Source organism: Pogonomyrmex barbatus, unplaced genomic scaffold (genome assembly GCF_055798465.1).
Source record: "Pogonomyrmex barbatus isolate J1 unplaced genomic scaffold, ASM5579846v1 scaffold8, whole genome shotgun sequence".
NCBI lineage: Eukaryota > Metazoa > Arthropoda > Insecta > Hymenoptera > Formicidae > Pogonomyrmex > Pogonomyrmex barbatus.
In genome coordinates, this window is record NW_028297182.1 from 4001859 (window position 1) to 4021504 (window position 19646).

The window sequence follows — 19646 nt, forward strand, 5'->3', positions numbered from 1 at the left end:
CTTGAAAACTGCTCCAACCGATGTCCTACATCCCGCTCCAACTTGTTCTCCGACGCAACTTACATCCACCAGTCGCACTAAATACTATTGATCGTCGTTTATTTCGGAATAAAGAATTGCTCGGTCGAGAGAAGTAGAAAAGTAAATAAAACGATTAAATTAACAGCCTGTCGCCTCCCGATTCAGGACTCCAGCCGTTAATTAAATAAACAAATAAGAGACCTAGACTATTTTTTTACGTACGTCGTGTCGTGCAGTTATATATATATTTTTTTTTATTATCTAATATAAAATTACGTTTTCTATAAGAAAGTGAGATTCGTTTTTATATTCTGTGTGTATTTATATCTCCAATGGAAAGTTTGAACTGTTGCAATTGTATCGAAATACATAATACATATCGGAATGAATTATGCTAATGTTGTAACAAAAAAAAAACGATTCTTTATTAAAAACGGTACGATTAATTCCAAGTGCCATATTAAAACTCGGGATGTATTATAGTGAAAACGTAAAGGGAACATTATTAATCGCTCTCAGTTTCCATTTAGAATTCAACGGTTTTATCAAGGAGAAATTAACGGCGAGATAAAAAAAAAAAAAGAAATTTACTTATTCGCACGCGAGCGAAAAAAAGGTTAGAGGTGCGCCCGGAAAGCCGGTCGTACACGCTTCCGCACATTTCCTTTTTTCTTTTCCTTTTTTCATAACCGACATTTTATTTCTTCCTCGAAGGGGAACGAAATATATAAAATTAGCCTTTAGTTATTTCTGCGTTAAAAATAATATCGCTGGCAATCGGTACGTCGCAATTCCGACCATTGTGTACTGTGATAAAAAAAAAGCTCTTTCCCTCAATCGGAGTTTTCATTACATATTTTATTCGCAAAATAAATTATTTCAGATGTACGTTGTTAATAAAATTATATAATGTAAAAAGAGTACACAGATTACAAGCAAATTTGCTAATTTATCATTATCTGATGCTAATTATAAATAGTGTTTGACAGACTACAACAATGTTAAATTAATCAATTATTCAATAGCGATCGCCGAAAATGAGAGTGTCTGTAAAGTATCGTATTAGTAAACATATCCGGAATTGATGAGAATGATTCTACCGGAATGGTTCTCCCAGGTTAATTAGCACAAATTATTAATTCAGTTTCAAAATTCGATAAAATGAATTGCGATAAAACATCGGCGGCTCGTTATTTTAGGGATATGTAACTTGGATAATCGTACGATAACACATTTTCCTGATAATCACGGCGATTAAACGCGGAGTGTAAAATTTCGTGATTGTACGACATAAAAAATCCCTAATGATATTACAAGCGACATTAAATCCAAATGAAGCAAAAAGTCAGTATTAGTCGCTATATATCGTCGCTATATAAAAAAATATCATATTTCGTATTATATAGAATCTCGTAGTCGGCCATTTTTAATTCCATTATTTTTTTAATTTTACAAATGGCACACTGAAAGAATTGCCGAACAAAACAATTATAACAATGGATAAATAATCACTTTACGAGACATAGGATTACGAATAAAATTACAAAAAAATTTCAGTATTGCTATGTGTAACATAAAAATTGATAACTTCCTTATAACTTTTTGTATCAGACTGTAAAAGGATTCAGAAAAAATTACAGGAAGCATTATTCTTAATGTCCACTTTGATATGAGCTTGGTTTAGCTAAAGTTAAATCCATAGTATGTTAATTAATAATCTGTGAAACTAATTAGAGAAGATAATATTAGATGAGATTTTGTGCTATAGTAATTTATTAATGTTCGATTATCGTATAATTCGCTAACTGATCATGAAATCAGAGCTTACAATATCGGTGGCGTCTAGTTTCTGGCACAATTTAATATTGCTTATAATTACAATAAAGCTCATAATAGTTAAAGCTTATTGTAATTTATTAATATTTGATTACGTTTAATATTACAAAGTACATTTTTGTATGGCCTACGCCAGTGACTGTTAATTAAAAATAAATGCAAAGAGTAGCAGAAGAATTAAAGGATTAATTAGCGAATTTGCTAATTATCTAACGAACTGTTCGTCACAAGTTAATGAGAGATATATTCTACAAACGATAAATAAAATAGCAAAAGTTTGTTGGAAAGAAAGAGGAAGAAAATAGATACATGAATAAATGCATTTCGTGCTCGGCATTTAGCCATGAAAAAAATTTTTTAAATAAGATTTTAATTTTGAACCTTAATTTATTGAGATTTTTTTCAGCTTTTCATAATGAAGAGATTTTTAATTTCAGTTTCCAAACTTTTATTTAGAAGAGTTAATTTTTTAAGAGATATATTTATGTCGTTAATTCTTATATTTTTTTAAAAATATCTTACATACGTAAAATTAATCGGTAAATTTATTCAACAATAGGAAGAAGCACTCGTAATCGATTTTATAATATAATTCTAACCCATGCAATAACTTTTGCCGCGTATAGTTTTTTTACGGAAAAGGTATCACGGTATCTTCTCTTAATTGAACTAAGGTTTTTGCACGACACAAATTGTAGAATAGCCATTGCTGAACACGGTCTGATTTGCCTTCTCGAAGAAGTGCCGCGAGCGGCTAAATCGAGCGGAAGCGTTAAAGCTTCGCGGAAACTCCGATAATTTACGTGAAGGGGAGCTTAATAAAAGAGAGAAACGTTCAAGAAAAAGAAACGCACAGTGGCTGGTCTTTTACGTGGCTTGAGAAAATGTGTGAAAGCTTCATAATAACGAGTGACACGCTGCTAAATTAGCATAAAAAGGAATTATCAAGAAAAACATATTACCTCTCGAATTATTGGGATAAAAGAAAAATCGTATAATTGTTTACAGAATTGAAGGTAGACTTTATGTGAAATAATTAAATAATTCTATTGATATTCTTTGTCTTTAAAATTACATATTTTTATGTGTACATCATACATGAGATATTACATTTATAAAAGAAATTACAAAAGTCGTGTGCATGTTGCGATTAAATATATTAATTTAAAATTGTCTAAGTTTAATAAATACTCTTTATTTATAATTTGTGTACAATCCAGTTAGATGCAGAACAATGTGATAAAAGGATTCGTTCGTTAAACAGCTGCAAAATGTTCTTCATTGTGGGCGTTTCCAAGTAATCCGAAAAATAGCCGCGAGTGTCAGGAAAATTTCTCACGACTTAGCACCAGTGTCGACCTAATTTTGGCGAAATTCCGACAATTTGCAATTTGCAGCGTCATGCGAGTCCCGAATAAGTTTCACGATACAAAGTTGACCTCGCGTAAACGAAGCGCCCCCTTGAGCTTTTTACTCGAAGACATCGCGTCGACTTTCCAGCAACATCAGTCAATGCCGCTCGTCACTGTCGTCGACTGTCGTCGTGTGTGTGCAGTTTTCATCGTGAAATATTGCCGCGATGCGCAGACATATTGGCGGTCACGCGCGCCCTTAACTCACCGTGACAAGCGCTGTTCATAAATACAAGGGTTATAGAGAACTGAGATTCAGGAGGCCGAATGGAAAACTGAATCGTGACAGATCCGGACAGATTTATCGGGATTATTTAAGTTAACAAAACGCTATATTCCAGATCTATAAAATATCTAGATTTGAAGATGCAGAGAAGAGAGAACAAGATGGAGGGGCTAAGTGCCGAGCGGATTCTAGAATACAAGTTTTAAGAATCTAACACGCAAGGATTTAAAGTTAAGAATCTAACTACTCCATCTGGCATCCAACGGTCTGAAAGGATTTCGATTTTTTTGGACCGCAAGGATCAAAGAAACTTTTCCACACATTTTGCAGACTCGACTACCTATATCCGCAAATTTATAACACACTTTTACCCCCGTACATCCCGTATAAGAAGGTGGGGGAGGGTGGAGAAAAAAGAGAAAACGGTGGGAAGACTACATCTCATCTTTCCGCTGCGCTTAGCATTTTTATCGCTCCTTTTCGCCGTGAAGGAATTTGCCGTATCCGGAAACGAGTTCGCCGCTCCCAAGTTGGCTATCGCGCAACAACCTATCCTCTTCTGCTGTATTCAGAAGATTCAGATTCTCCTCATTCCCTGGGCATCAATATGTTCGTGGGAATTTGCGCTCGGCTCTGTTGTAGCCTTTGCGCGTCATAAACAATTTTTCAAGTATTGTAGTGTTTGTGACTACAAAATGTAGATTCTCACGAAGGTCTCGCTTCCTAGAGTCCGAGGATCTAATAACGCGGCGCCGGGGCGCGTCAAAATGAAAAGATTCCACGTTCCCCGATGATAAAAAAATTATCTTATTAACCTTTTAATGGCAGCAAAGCTCGCGGAGGAGGCAAATAGCAAAGATTAATCCGAAAATAAGAACTTCCTCATCCGACTGAATTTCTCTCCGTGCTTTTACTTGCGGATCTTCTTTTCAGAGCACACGTTTGTAATACAGAATTTTTTTTTGCTTGGATTTTTAAAAAAATCGAGTTGTTTAAAAAACTCGCACGTTTTCCTTCTCCTACTCGAAACTCTCGAACCGTGATCGCAAAGTTACAAGGGTTGGGGTGTTTTTGTTTTTTTTTTATCACGCGGTGTACACGTACTACCGTTCGCGACTCGCCGAAAGCTGCAACTTTCCGCTCGGTCGGGCGAAATGGCTCGGATAATCTACGCGCGGATGTCGATATGCGGCTTTCGCTTTCGGGCTCGTCGATGAAACGCTGATTTACGCCCGGGGGCAGATTCACGCTGACTGCGCGTTTCCGCCGTTGCGAGAAACTTACCTTGTGCCGCGCATCCACGCCAAAGCGGCTCGGTATGGTCCAAGCGCACCGAGTCGGAAGCTTGCGTCAGCTTCGTCCTCCCAGTTAGTTTCCGGTTCCGCTTGCCGGCGCGCGAGATGTTACGTCGGCAAAATGTCGAAAATATCGAATACTGTCATCCCCCTGCGCGACCTCTCATCGATCTCTCATCGAACCGCCATCGGCACCGCCTTGATCGTAGCGGTTCAATTTTAATCCCCTGGTACTTATGTTGCTGCTGCCTAACTTCTGCTTCTTTCCTGATATCTGATTCTTAATTTTTTAAGCATGTAGTTTAAATTTAACCGTTCGATTTGACCGTTAACTTTTTTTTAGCGTGTAATTATTGTGCATGCAGCACTCGATGAATTATGCGAAATTCTGTTCACGTGTTATACAAAAAAGAAAAATCTAATTTCTTACAGGAAGATATATTTTCTTTATGTAAAAACAGGATTTTGTCAGCGAACCTTTGTCAGTGATTTATTGATTTAAGTCGATGTGTGGATTTAGAGATCCACCGAGATGAAAGCCAGTAATAAATCCCTAAGAGCAAGAGTGAAACTGTACGTACGATCGTAAAAAAAATGTTTGCATCTAATTTATTTGGGGATGATATTGTATAAAGAGAAAACGTATCAATGTATGTATATATATATATATATATATATATATATATTTCATTCAGTCTCTATTACATAATAAAAATAATATTTATAAAAATAGAAAAAATACACGGAATAATATTTTTCTTCATTATATAAAATTGTATCAAACAAGATAGAAGAGGTGTGCAAATACTTTTTTCACGCTCCGCGCATGTTATAACTTACAGCATGAATGAATTCTGACATCATAAATGTACCAAACTGAGAATCTCTTTCAAAATTTTACTTTATTCTCCCGATAAACGGGCTCCTGATAAATGCACTTTCACAGCAGTCAGAAATAAGAACAAAATTGCTTGTGCGGGCTATCGATCTGATGCGCGAGATGCCCGGGTATTCGATAAAATTTAACGTCCCAGTTTCTCTCAAGGAATTCAATTAACATAACAAATCGGGGGTACGTCAAGCGTAATTGCGTGAAATTTCAAATAATTGCGTGCTCTACTCTGATCCATTATTTATGGTGATGTAAACATTTGCATATGCAAACATTGAGAACGAGCATTGTAAAGAAAACATGGTTTGTATAATATTTGGACACCGAGTGTAATTCAACTACGCAATACCAGAAACATTGTACTGTGAAAAGCATAATCTTTATTAGTTAATGAAGCATGAAATGTACTCTTGCTAGTAATATAAAATACAACAAAATATATTTATTATAATAATTTATTATTATATAATAATATATAATAATATAATTTATTATATTTTGTTGTATTTTATATTAAATATTAATGATAATTTTATTAATGACAAAAAAATTATTTTAAATTTAGCACAATACCTGAATTAAATATTTCTGTTATGTTATTTATATTATGATAAAACTCCAAATTATTTTTCGACAAAACAATGTAATGCTAGAATGATAATAGGATTTAACGCAAATACATTACATCAAAATTGATCTATTATGAGTAAATAAATTTTCGAAAATTCTTTAACTAATTCTTTAATAAAAAACTAATTCTTTAATAAAATTCTGTAATAAATTCTTTAACTATTTTAATAAATAATGGGATCGTAATTTAACTTTGCCCATGAATCAATTTTTCGACGCTAAATTTCAAGAATATTCAACTGTCAAGAATATTCAGCTGTTAGCGTGGGAATTCCGTTAGATTTCCAAGTAATTAGAACTCATGGCTACTTTACAGTCTAATTACTAGCGATCAATCAACTAATGATAGCGCCCTGAGTATAGTTAATGTGTTCATAAATCAACTCTCTACTAGATTTGCTTTAGCGAAGTCATTGTGAATTATATTGAATCACATACGCTACAAGCCTATTGCATAATTTAATATAAGAATTCGAAATAATTGCAATATTCTTCGATAATATTTATGTACACATATTTAAAATCTTTTTGATTATTATCTACAATAGATTGCGAAAATTGTTTTTTTTTTTTTTAATTTTTATGTAACAGAGCTTTAAAAATATCCTGATAATGTCATTTAAATGTCACTTAAAAAATTGCTATTAAAACAAAATTCAGTTAAAATTAACTAAAAAACAAGATTTATTTGCTTACATTATAAAATGTTTAATTTACTTTAATCTTGTAATTTTTAATGTCAAATATTTTAGTAACTATCTATTCTTCGACATCAGAGTAACTTTATTTTATTTCACATTAATTTTCCTTACAGTGTTTGTTAAAGAAATATTTGGTATCTAATATTTTTATACATATAACATAGCGGAATGATAATTATGCATGCAAGATATTTGGTAGATAAAATTATTTCGAGAATTTAAAGCAATTTGTAAAATAAAACTGATAGCCCCTCTCTCTCTCTCTCTCTCTCTCTCTCTCTCTCTCTCTCTCTCTCTCTCTCTCTGTCTCTCTCATTTTGTCAGACCTCCCTTGCACGGCATTCTTCGTTTATTCAGGCACCCTTACACCCTAGAATTCCGAGAACTACAAAAAGGATTAAATTTAGCGAACGAATCTTCCGCTCCGACTGGCCGATTTCAATCGTCCTTCTCCCATAGAAAGACGGACGGACGGAAATTGCTCGTTCACGACAATGCGATCGCCGATCTTTGACGTAAGCGCGTAGCATTACGGCGACGGAATGGCGCTCTGCCGACTTTCCGACGGATTCGTTCAAAGGAAACTCGTGTCGACGGGCCTTTCGGCTTTGCCGGAGTCGTCAGTCCACGATGGACGAATCGGCCCAATTCCGCTGAACGGGTGTTATTCCACTTGACGGGGCCCGCCACGGCGAAATCGATTTTCGTTCACGCTCTTTGATATCACGTCGAAAATGGATGACTGTATCGCTCTGAACGGCCGATCTCGCCAACTGACAAAGGGATTCGAAAAATAATTGATACATACTCCGTTAAAAACTCATTTATTTGGTCAAAAGCGATTTTTAATCCTTTTAATATAATAAACTATCTTAATTAAAATCCGCAGCCGGTGTACAATTGTGTGTCTTTTTATTAATCTTGTTACTCGGAGTTCTTCACACACGTCGGTAAATTTGGATGTAGTGTCGAAACATTTTTTGAATTTAAAATGCAAGAGATAAAATATTTAACGATAAGAAGACACATATAAACAGATTACTCGTCTCTCAATTTACGTTTGAGTGCAGACGAATGAAACGACAAAAATCAATAACTGCGCCTAATTTGACGTAATAACTGACTTAAGAAAATTTCGAGACACTTCATTTGAAAGCCTGGCAAAGTTTGCAATAGCGCTATTTTGTCGTTCTTCGAACGCAGTTTGAAAAGCATTCCTAAGCCCTTTGAAGCAAAAAGACTACGCACTCGGCTCGCCGCTAACTCGAATTCATCGACTGCACATTCCTCCTGAGGGGATGATTCCGTTCCCTCTCCACCCTTAAAGCTCTCATCGATTTATTCGCCACATAATGCCGCTTAATCCTTCGATTCCTCCGGTAACAAATAAATATTACGGTACGATTAAACGCACCGTAACCAAACAACATGCGTTCATTCTCCGTACCCTCGTAATTGCGAATACGATTAAATTTTTGTTAAAATTTAACGATAATTTATTTGGCATTAAAGGTGCACTTACGTGCTTTAAAGCTCTCTTCATATTGGCGCGCACGCCATCAAGGATCGTTTGCGTGTTTATTATATATTGATAAATTTTATTACTCAAATATTACAGTCGTAAATTATTTAAACATATATGAAACAAATATCGGAGGAGATTACAGCTATTCGGATATGGTTAAATAAATAATGTAATGCAGGAAGATGTAATATTTACAGGATATTTATTTTGTAAGTGGACAAAAAGTTATTACAGTTTAAACATTTTATTTGGAGCTGCATCGTTACATTTATTGTTATATCTCTTTAACGAACTCCTTAATTACCGACAATCAAGTACTTAACATTATCATCAATCACACTCGCCATTCGTCACACATGTTGTTTCTCGACGTATATCATTGATTATGTCTTATGATTTACGATTTAACTCTTTACCACACCGTTGCGGTATGTAACTCGTGATATCAATTTTTCAGTTTCTATAAAAATAACAACAATTTTCCATTGTATGATGCGTTTTGTATTAAACGTATGATCAAAATCAATTAAATATCGTCTATATAAAATATCTACAATTTTTTATTTTTCAAATAACATCTTTTTGGCTCGATAAAATTATTTGTATTTTTATTGCTACCATTCTTTACTTATTTGTAACTTGGCCAAAAATTCTTTTATGTAATAAAAATATCATTGCTATGAAAGACAATGCTGATAATGTCGCGATATGTATTTCTACAAATCTTATCGCAAGAAACCAGTATTTCTAGATATTTAAACGCATCTTGTTGCTTATTTAAAATATATTCTCAATTGTAAGAGAAATTATGCGGTAAAGAGTTAACTTTGCAATTTAAACTTGATTTCATCCGATATCGAGCTCCGCGTTATTAAATCTAAGATAAAAATATCTGTTATTGTTATTGTTAATTGCTAACAAAGGAAACTTCCATCGTTACATCACGACAAGAAACATCGACGCACCATCTCCTCGAAGCTTAGCTTAATTTTTGCATTGTTTCTCTTAACGGTTAGCTGAAATTAAAAGTACGTCTATCGTCTAGTAAAATTGTCAATTTCGATATGTTATCCATCGGAATTTATTTACAATTTTTATGACATTTAAAAGTTATCGTTCTGGGGAAAGGACGTTACGAGAAACGTTTAGAAAGTAAAAATTAACTTCAATATATTATTTATTCAAGTAAATTTCTCGATTATTTATTTAATAAATCTGATTGAAAATATTTGTCACAATATAAAATATTGCGTAATATGATAAATATTTAATACAAGCCAAAAATATAATTCGTAGGCGATTACACAAGCTGACAAAATCGATTACATAAGCTTTGCTTCATATGAGTTTATAAAAATAGGAAAATATGAAAATAATTATGAAAGAAAATAATTATGAAAGAACACAAGCTGTATAAAATTAGACTTTATTTTTTAACAGTGATTTTTATAGATTATTTATTTGTAAAATATTCAAGAGATATGAAAGAATGTCAGCTCTAACTTATTCTGTAATATTTAACATAACTAAAAATTCTAACTTTTCATAAAACAAGCGAATATTAAAGAGTTGCTGCTGAGATAAAAGTATATAAGGAAAAACCAGTCCTGCGTTGCGCATGCGTACTAACATGTGCGTGCATCTTAATTACAGAATTATTTACACCTCTAAACACGTGAGATGTACATTTTAATCTCGATATTAAGACGCAACACGCAAAGCTCACCAACGAAAAATTAATTTATTCATATTTAAGCTTCTCTTTTTAATCTGCTTTAATATTACTGGAAGAAGCGAGTACGCAAACAAATTAAATGTTAATTTAAGCGATGTTTTGTCACATTTAAAAATTATAAACGGTTAATATCTTTAGCCAGTGGTTTCATAATTTCGCGTAAAACTCTGCGGGAAACGTGGGTTTGTTCAAATCATAAAAGATACACGCGACTTTTACACCGGTAATTCATAAAAGTTTCAAAGGGTCCTGGGTCCATTCGAGGACTATAAATTTCAGAGTTCCTAGAATTCGAGGATCACGCTACAACAAGAAAAGGTACTTCGGGGTCTTTATGACCTGAAATCAAGAGATCATATGCAGTTTGGAATCATTAGATCGCCACGGCATAGAATCTATTGATCTTCTGAGACTGTAGACCTGTGAATCCTCAGGTATCGGGAAAATCTAGGCCCCGGCGATTGTGCGGAGAGCACACAAATTCCACAATCACTTCATCTACCATATTTCCATATTATCCCGTTTACCCGCTATCCGTCCTCTCTCAACAAGGGCCCCTGGCTCGAAACGTGGCGAGCGTTCCAGCTCGAGCTCATCACTAAACAAACGAGCTCATCAATAAAACAACACGATCCCCCGTTTAAACGATCTGCCGCCATTTAGCCGTCGTCACACCCACCAGGTCTGAGTTTAGTTTTGCAGGGCGATTAAATTATTCATGCAACACGGTGGACCCAAACGCGAAAGCCAAGGTAGCCCTCCTACCCTTCGTGACGGTAGTAGATCTTGTCCTTGCAGTTGCACGTGGCGCCGCAGAACTTCCGGCGTTCACGGCCCTCCTTGGTGTCGGTCTCGCAGACCCACGAGTCGAATGTCCTGACCAACTCGGCGCAATTCGACCACAGATCGGTATGATAGCAGGCGTTCGTGCAAAGCGAGCCCCGCGTGCAGTGATCCTTGCACATGCTACACGGTTTCCCAGCCACGTAGGGTAGGCCCAGGCGGCCCTTGTAGTTACCGCTGTGAAATAAAAACGTATCAACTATTATATAGACGACTATTAGACAATTGTAAAAATGATCGCAACAGCGTCAAGAAATGAATCGGATTGACGTTGAATCGCGATTTATCGGTAAGTCAAAGCACGTTGGTTCAGCATTGGCAAGCTGGCTATAAAAAGAAAAAAAATTTTAATTTCGTTCCCATGACTAGAATATAAATTTAATATTGACGGTATTAATTTAGCATTCATTTCGATACTTTGGAACGCAAGAGAGAATCTTATTTCTTTTCTTCCTTTTACTTTAAAGTAGTTCACATGGAGTTGGATTTTAACAAGTTGCTTTCAGTTCTCAGCTTCTCCAATTTCATAACATACAATATTTATAATATTTTATTCAATTTGTGTGTATTCAAATATACACCAATTGGATGTGAATTCAACTATATATATTATCATAAACATATGTTATTTGAGTTATAGGTAAAGGAAAGTAAAGCATTACATCAAAAGATGTAGTTCAGATTGTACTTAAAGACGTCGCTCCTATTAAGTCAGAACTCGTCAAATTGAAGAAGAGTGAGTTGTCTTTAGAGAAGATTTTAACACGCGCGTGTTTGCTTTGCTGAAGATCAGAACAGTAATTATACACAGATAGCTTGAAACAAGTTTGCTTTAGCGCTAAATTTCTCGAATTAAATTTCTTATTTAGCAATAAATATCTTGTTGATCATTATGTGTCAAAATAAAATCAAGAAAAAACTCAATATCGACGATAATTCTTTACTACTACGATAATCCTTTATTTTATAATTTATTTCCAATTATCTAAAGAATAGGTAATTAATTAATTTTACCGAGACTTGAAAATGACCGAGATTTAAAAATATTTTCAATCATTAACGATTCAAATTTGGAAACGCAGATGACGTTGGTCTTTTTGGAAAAGCTCCCGAGCTCCCTGGGACTTAAAATAAATGCCCAATTTCTCGAGTACTCCGCATAATAGTGTAAATACTTTAGGCAGTATCCTAATCCAAATCCATTAGCCATGCGCATTAACGAAAAGCCGTGGAAGGACCGTCGGGCAATTTGCAAATGGGCGAGCGAATTTACATGCAAAGTATTTTTCGGTACGAGTCGCGCGTCTTAAACGATCGCGCGAGAATTTCCGTCTCTAAAAGCCGCTAGCAGTCTGGGCCGCTGTATATCCACGAAATTAATTACGAGATAGAACCGGTGTGGAAGAACGGCAAGATAAAAGGAAGGATAAGGTGGCCCACCACCACGTGACACGGTTTATTTATTCAGGACCCGGGGCCAGTGATGGTGGTCATGCAATCCGCGCGCCGACTTCGCTTCTCGTGCGAAATAGGTCAGGCGTCAAATACACTGCTGGAGAATACGCGGCGTTTAACAACAAGTATACAGATCGACATGTAGAACGGCATATGAGATGATCCTAATAAAAGCCGCGTCATGGAATTCCGTTTTATCCGAAAGAATCTTTGTAATGAAAACTGATATCGAACTTCACGACGTGCCAATTCTCAATAATTTCGAATTTATTGCAAAGTACGCGCGATCCATATTCTATATAGTTCTAAATATATATATATATATATATATATATATATATATATATATATATATATTTATATATTTATATATAAATATATTTTAAATATAGTTCTAAATATATATATATATATATATATATAGTTCGAAATATTTTTTATTCGTTTCGAAAATGCGGATCTGCGGAGTTTCCCTGCGGTAGAAGAAAAAGCAGTACGACGGCGGTGTATGCGTTTGCCTGTTAGTATCTCGTCTTGTAACATGAATATATGAAGTTGCGGTGAACTCGTCGCCGATCGCATTAGAGCGGATCTCGCGGAAAATTTATCGGGTCTGCGTATTGCGGGGGATCGATATGAGAGCGATATATAGCGTCGGGATTTGTGGGAATCCTTAGCTCGGTATTGGACCGCTGGTATTTTTGTACGGATCGCAAAAGCGATAAATTGCGAGGCCGAAGACCGAAGCGAATTCTAATTGCGTGAATCGCTCGGGCGTAAAACGTCGCCGGGAAAATCATTTATTTATTGTCACTCGCTCGGACAGACTCGGGAATGCAAAGCAGCGGCAGCGTGACTGACGATGTTTAAGTGAATCGACGAAGCATAAAATAGTTATAAGAATTACTCTTTAAATAATTTCTAGATCGGTATATACAAATATTTTAAATAATATCCAGAGAGTGAAGATAAAAATAAAATAGAAAGGACGATTACAATATGAAAATAATTTCAGCCTCATGTTAACAAGGAAAGTAAATGAGCGCCAAATTTTTCATTTTATTTCGCTGCAATTATTACATTTTCGTTAAAACAATATATAATATTTCTTTTTACTTTAAATTAATTTTACATTTAAAATTATTGCTTTTGCCAATTCTTACTTTTCCTAATTCATACTCTTTCATTCAATATCATTTGGAATTAAATAACTTTTTCTTAATAAGAATATGGATAATATTTGTAGTCTCTCTCTCTCTCTCTCTCTCTCTCTCTCTCTCTCTCTCTCTCTCTCTCTCTCTCTCCTTTTGACTAACTTGTACCTTTTTCCCACGTTTCTCGTTAATTATTCAAAATCCGAAAAACCAAGCGATCATTCTTTTCAGAAAGTTTCAAGAAAATTCCTTCTTCATATATCGCGCATTGTATGTTTTGCATTGAGGATCCTTCGTATACTTATATACTTCATCCGGTAGTCGCATACAACGAAAACCATAAGTATACTGAGAAAGTGTGCCATACCGGTGACAAAGAGAGCCGTCTAAGTGCCACAATGGGCATGACAAAGACGAACGAGCTATAACTCGCGCTGACGTTGCATATATTCCGCACCGGTGTCACCATTTTCCTTGTTTTCCCTGCTTACCTCGTTCCTCCTGTTCTCCCTCGAGCGGGTTATGTCGCTTACGTACAGTGTATAAATATAGGATTTACATATTTCAGCGCGTCTCGGGAGAGCTTACGTGTCAGTCTTACACGAACTTGAATACACATCGGTTATTTTCGGTTCGTGAAAAAGATCATGGTTGTAATAATCAAGTCCGCACAGGGCGCTCATGAGAAAAAATATAGCTTCGCGCTTTTATCAAATTCACTGGACTTCACCACGTCGCGCAAAGATATAATAACTCGAGGTGCTAGGATCACTGCATCCTGAGTGGCTAACATCGACTTCCATTCAGGAAGCATGTTTTCTCGAGCAACAGTCTTCTTAACACTACTTATATAGTATCTGTGGTTGAAACTCTGGAAGAAAAACTCAAGAAAAGAATTTTCCAATATCGAGAGGTAACAAATATCTACCCATTCCGCAAATATACTTTGTCAATTTCCATTATTATACGTTGGTTCTTAATAATATATTTCTCTTCCATCTTCTCTTAACATTTTATCGACATTCCATTAAATTTTCAGTAATTCCTTGAAAGAAAAATTTCTAATGTACCTGTCATTTCTCCGTGATACAAATTAGTGTTAAAACTCTTGTGTTTAAAGGCGATTGTCGCGCAAAGAGTCGATTTAATAAAAAATTTAATAAAATTATCCTCTTTCCTCTCTTTTCCTTTTCTCTCAATTACCCTTCTTTCGTTAATGATTTAACAATCAGCTTTGACCTTCTCCTATTCAGCGTGCGAATGTCGATTTAATTAAGATCCGCTTTGACGGTGCCGCGCACGCTACTTTCGCCAAGTTTACGGTTAACCGTTTCAATCCGCGTTTCCCTCCAGCAAATTATTGCGTCAATTCCATCCTAATGAACTAAGTTCTACCCGTAGCCCAATTGCAATTGCTGTTGCAGAAACAGCCGTGTATCATAACAGTCACGGCAAACAGCGTGCAACTTCGACGAAAATAATTACACCGCGTTACTATTCTATCGATATAATCTGTATTTGTGTAACGTTAACGTTAATACATACGTGTGTCCCATTACGCGAATCTGACAAAAAAAAATGAAAGTTCAGACACTTAATGAATGAAATATAAACGCGCGAGAATAATCTTCACTATTGCTTTTTAATAAATTTTTTAATAAAATATTTATAAAATATACTGTCGTGACACGCTTGTGTAATATAATATTGATTAAAATGTAAATTTGAGATCTTATTTTTGATAAAAGAAGAAAAATATTGGGAAATGTGTTATTCGTGTTTCAGTGACAATTTAAAAATGTGTTATAAATAGTCAACAATTTTTTAGAGAAAATCAAGGTTTATTGAAATTTTTACAATTTAGAACACAATTTTTACAATTTAGAACTTTTCAAATAATTATTCAAATTGATTAAAATAATAGAATCTTTCGTTACATTTTTATTCCAAGAACGATACTGTATATTTTTTTGTAAAGTAAAGTTACGAACATCTGCTGCATCATAATTTATCTCGATGAAAAATATTAAGACAAAATTTCGAGACATTCGAAACTTGGCTTCTCTCGAATCTGATTTTTTTTTTCTTTTCTGATTGCAATTCTTGTTCAGTTTAAATATTTCAAGAACAATACTGTATATTTTTTTGCAATAAGTAAAATAATACGAACATATTGCATCATAACTTATCTAAAAGAAATATTAATACAAAATTTCAAAACCCTCGAAAATTGGCTTCTCTTGAATCTGATTTTTTTTTTTCTTTTCTGACTGCAATACTTGTTCGATTTAAATATTCTAAGAACGATACGATACTATATTTTCTTGCAATAAGTAAAATAGGAATATGCTGCATCATAACTTATCTCGATGAAAAATATTAATACAAAATTTCGAGACTCTCGAAAATTGACTTTTCTCAAATCTGACTTTTTTCTTTTTTTCTTTTCGCAACATTTGTTCGATTTAAATAAAACTCAGGGGAAAGTACCTATGTTAGAAGAGGATTTTATTTCGCGATAAGTTTCTTTCGCAATAAATACGTAAACGGAAGGCAATGCCGGATGCTCGCCCCTTGTGCCGGCGAGCTCCCGTCTCTCCCATATGAGATGGAAGATGGTGAAATTCAATCCGCTTAACCGAACGCGCTATTGAGACAGTTCTTCGATTGTTGAACGATTGTTATACCTACCTCGGAGCGTAGTTGCAAACGTACATGTAGAAATCCTTGCCGAGCGGACCCTTGCCGCCGGTGCAATGGCTCACCCCACACCCGACCAGATGCGTCGTCGCCCACACCACCTGCGTGTAATGGCCGATCTCGAGGATCTCATTCGTTGTATTGGGCCCGTACTTGAAGTCCTTGTACTCCATGTACCACATCCTGATGGGGAAGTTCCTGCAACATTCCGACGAATGATTCCGAGGGAGCGATTTCGATTAGTGGTCGTGGCAAATTGTCCGCGTAAAGCGCTCATGTCCGGCGATGTTTGTAAAGCTCATTGTCCACATAGCGAAATCTACCGCGGGACACCACCGCCGACTATATATATGTCCGCGTAGTTTAATTCCAGCTTTGTTGACTGAAGAATTAATTGCAATTAGCAATATCCTCCTCCATCAGCTGAAATTTTCCGATGACTCGGAGCGCGATCGCGACTCCTTTTGAAATTATCATATCGGAGTTTCGCAATTAAATCGCAAAAGCCGAGATATTGTTGTATCTAACGGCAAGATTAATAATCATCCTTTCCCCCGGATGGTATCTTTTTGAGAAATTAACTTTGTAATATGTAAATAATGAAGCCGGTGGGAAAGGTTAATTAACGGCTACATCCGCAACAGATGAATCGCCACATATTTTCATGGAATAAAATCTGGTGCGCGGAGTACATCTGTACAAATATGCCGAGACTGTGAACTCTCTAACTAGAAGTAAACAAGATTTAATAATATCTCACCAGAGTGTACGACCCGTACTGATGAATATGTTTTGTCCACTCTGGCCGAAACCGTCTAGGTACAGACCGGTTGCATTGTCGTGCACCAAACCGAGACAACGATCGGCCCACCTTTGTGCTGCCTTCGCTAAGCCCGAATGCCATTTCTGAAAAAAAAAACATACAAAGAAATCTAATTGAAATTATTGAATATACCAGAGGATGTAGAAATATTATTGCTCCATTGTAAATCGCAAATGTTAAAAAAACTAAAAATAAGAATAAGGAAGAAATTTCTTGAAGCATTATTAATTTATCAATTATAAACTATTTAAAAATACAATTTCTGTTGAAAGTTAAACAAAGAAATCAAACGAGTAACAAAATTCCAGACTAAAAGACTAACAATGCGATCTGATTAACTTTTTATTCAAAGGAGAATATCTGTAAAGAAAATGTCGGTCAGAAGATTCGTAATTGAAAGGCTCTGTACGTTATGTTTAGAAAAAGCTTAAAGTTTAATTAAACGCGTATAATACAGCCACGTTTACGAGTGCAAAAAGTTCTCTCGCGTTTGCCTGCATACGTAAACCAGCGGCAAAAGTTTCTTGACTTTCCCGCGGCTCCTTAATTGCTCGTTATATGCAAATATCGCGCTTTCAAAGCCATAATGTTCGCCCTTCCGTTCGAGGCAAACCCTGCGTTCTCAGAAGTTTCTCGAGGGAAGATGCTGCGCTTCCCTCGATTTTTTTCAGTTATTTCTCACATTTCCCTTTATTTCCCCCGTATTTCCCGCGAGCTCGATACCAAATTATAACTGTAAGTTAACCCTCCGTGAATGAAGCGCGCTTGTAGTCGCAATAACTACGATTATACATAACTTGACGTAAAAAGACGGTCAAAAGTTACGATGCCTCGATATTGCATCCCACGCGCCTATGCTAAGCTTAAGAAAGTCGGAGAGTCCCAAGTCCTAGAGCCGAGATTCCTTAATCAGAGGCGCTCCTGGATTTATGCATCTCGAGGCGACTGCTTTCTTGCTTATATAAAGTTGACTCTGAATTCTAAGTACCAGGTGCAATATTCTATGGCGCACAATACGCTTTGAAATTGCGTTTTTAATTATTATTTGCCTTGTAGAAAATATATACTCAATATATTAACATTATATTTCACGATTCAATATTTATGCATTGTTATATCAACTTTCTCTCTCTCTCTCTCTCTCTCTCTCTCTCTCTCTCTCTCTCTCTCTCTCTCGCTTTTTCCACTCGTAATTTCATACATATAATGAAACAATAACGTTTTTAATGAGAACACTCAGTACATGGGAAATTATTTATTTCTAAACATTAAAAGGGAAAATAAATAATAATTTACTACCCTCTGTTATGAATTTACGTTAAAATCGTAAACATATGAAACATTAATTGTAATTTCTTTTAATAAATCGTAATATCGTTGTGAATTTATAATAATAAATCTACCGGAAAGATACAATATCTCGTTGACTCCGTGCGCCATGTTACCTCGCTTCGATACGTTGACTGAATCTCGATATCAGAATTCCCGATACCGGTCATTCTCTCCTCGAGGAAACTGCAACTCGCGCCTCGAGTTTCGCCGAGAAACCCCAGATAACAGTCGCATCTACGGCGTAACTCCCGCCGAAAGTAGCTTTTACGGTGACGTCGCCGGTAGTTTCCGTGGGAAAAGAATTTAAGTGGGAAGCCGTGTAACTTATAACCAAGCTAGAGATTGGCGTCGCGAAGGAAACGACGAATAAACGCGGGAAGAAGATCCAGAGATGGTCAACTACGTAGACACCTGGTCGCATCCGCGACCGTATATCGAACTTTCCGGAAGGAAATTTTGAATATGTGAGAGCCGACACTTAAACATTCGAAAATTTCTGCAGCTGTGACAAGGAGAATAATCCCAAAATAATCTCATATACTAACTGCGCTATAGTTACATTATCCTCGCTTATTATAATTTATTTAAAAAATATCATAACCAAAAAAATCACAACGATGAAATCATCTCATTTCGCTTTTTTTCTTTTTTACGTAATTCTCACGCTTTTAATTTGTACCTCATTATTCACCTTGTTTCTTTTTTTATAAGAAGACGATTAAATTAATTGTATTTGTTGGGTATAACTACCAACCGTGATAGATATCGTCTTCCCTTATGGAACATCCTCTACGCGATATCGCCGTGAGAAACAACGGGAAGTGAGTGATATATAGTACACATACATGTTTATATATAGATCCGATAATAACGTCGATGCAGGCGGAAATTGAAATCTTGCACCGTACTCGACGGCGAACCTCGAAAATTCAGTTTTCTGATCAACTAAACCGCTTCGTAAAGTAAATTTCTGCTATAGCCCGTTTGTATTTTGTATGCACAGCACTTTAACATTTTAATATCGAGCTCTCATTGAAAAATATTTGTAAGAATAAAGTTAGTCACT

At 35.6% G+C, this 19646-nt stretch overlaps 1 protein-coding gene and 1 long non-coding RNA gene across 7 annotated transcripts in view; one reads left to right on the forward strand and one right to left on the reverse strand.

The window, feature by feature from the left end:
* LOC148934712 (uncharacterized) overlaps nucleotides 1–19646 on the forward strand; it is a 91641-nt gene that overhangs the window by 41634 nt on the left and 30361 nt on the right. The window lies entirely within an intron of this gene.
* LOC105424142 (cysteine-rich secretory protein 1) overlaps nucleotides 8724–19646 on the reverse strand; it is a 53379-nt gene continuing 42456 nt past the window's right edge. For all 6 annotated transcript variants that reach the window (XM_011634215.3, XM_011634213.2, XM_011634214.2 and 3 more), the window contains 3 exons: nucleotides 17186–17331; nucleotides 16417–16623; nucleotides 8724–11293 (listed from right to left, as the gene is read on the reverse strand). In XM_011634215.3, the coding sequence (XP_011632517.1) occupies nucleotides 11035–11293; nucleotides 16417–16623; nucleotides 17186–17331 (612 nt within the window). In that variant the 3' untranslated portion in view covers nucleotides 8724–11034. The remainder of the gene's footprint in view (nucleotides 11294–16416; nucleotides 16624–17185; nucleotides 17332–19646) is intronic.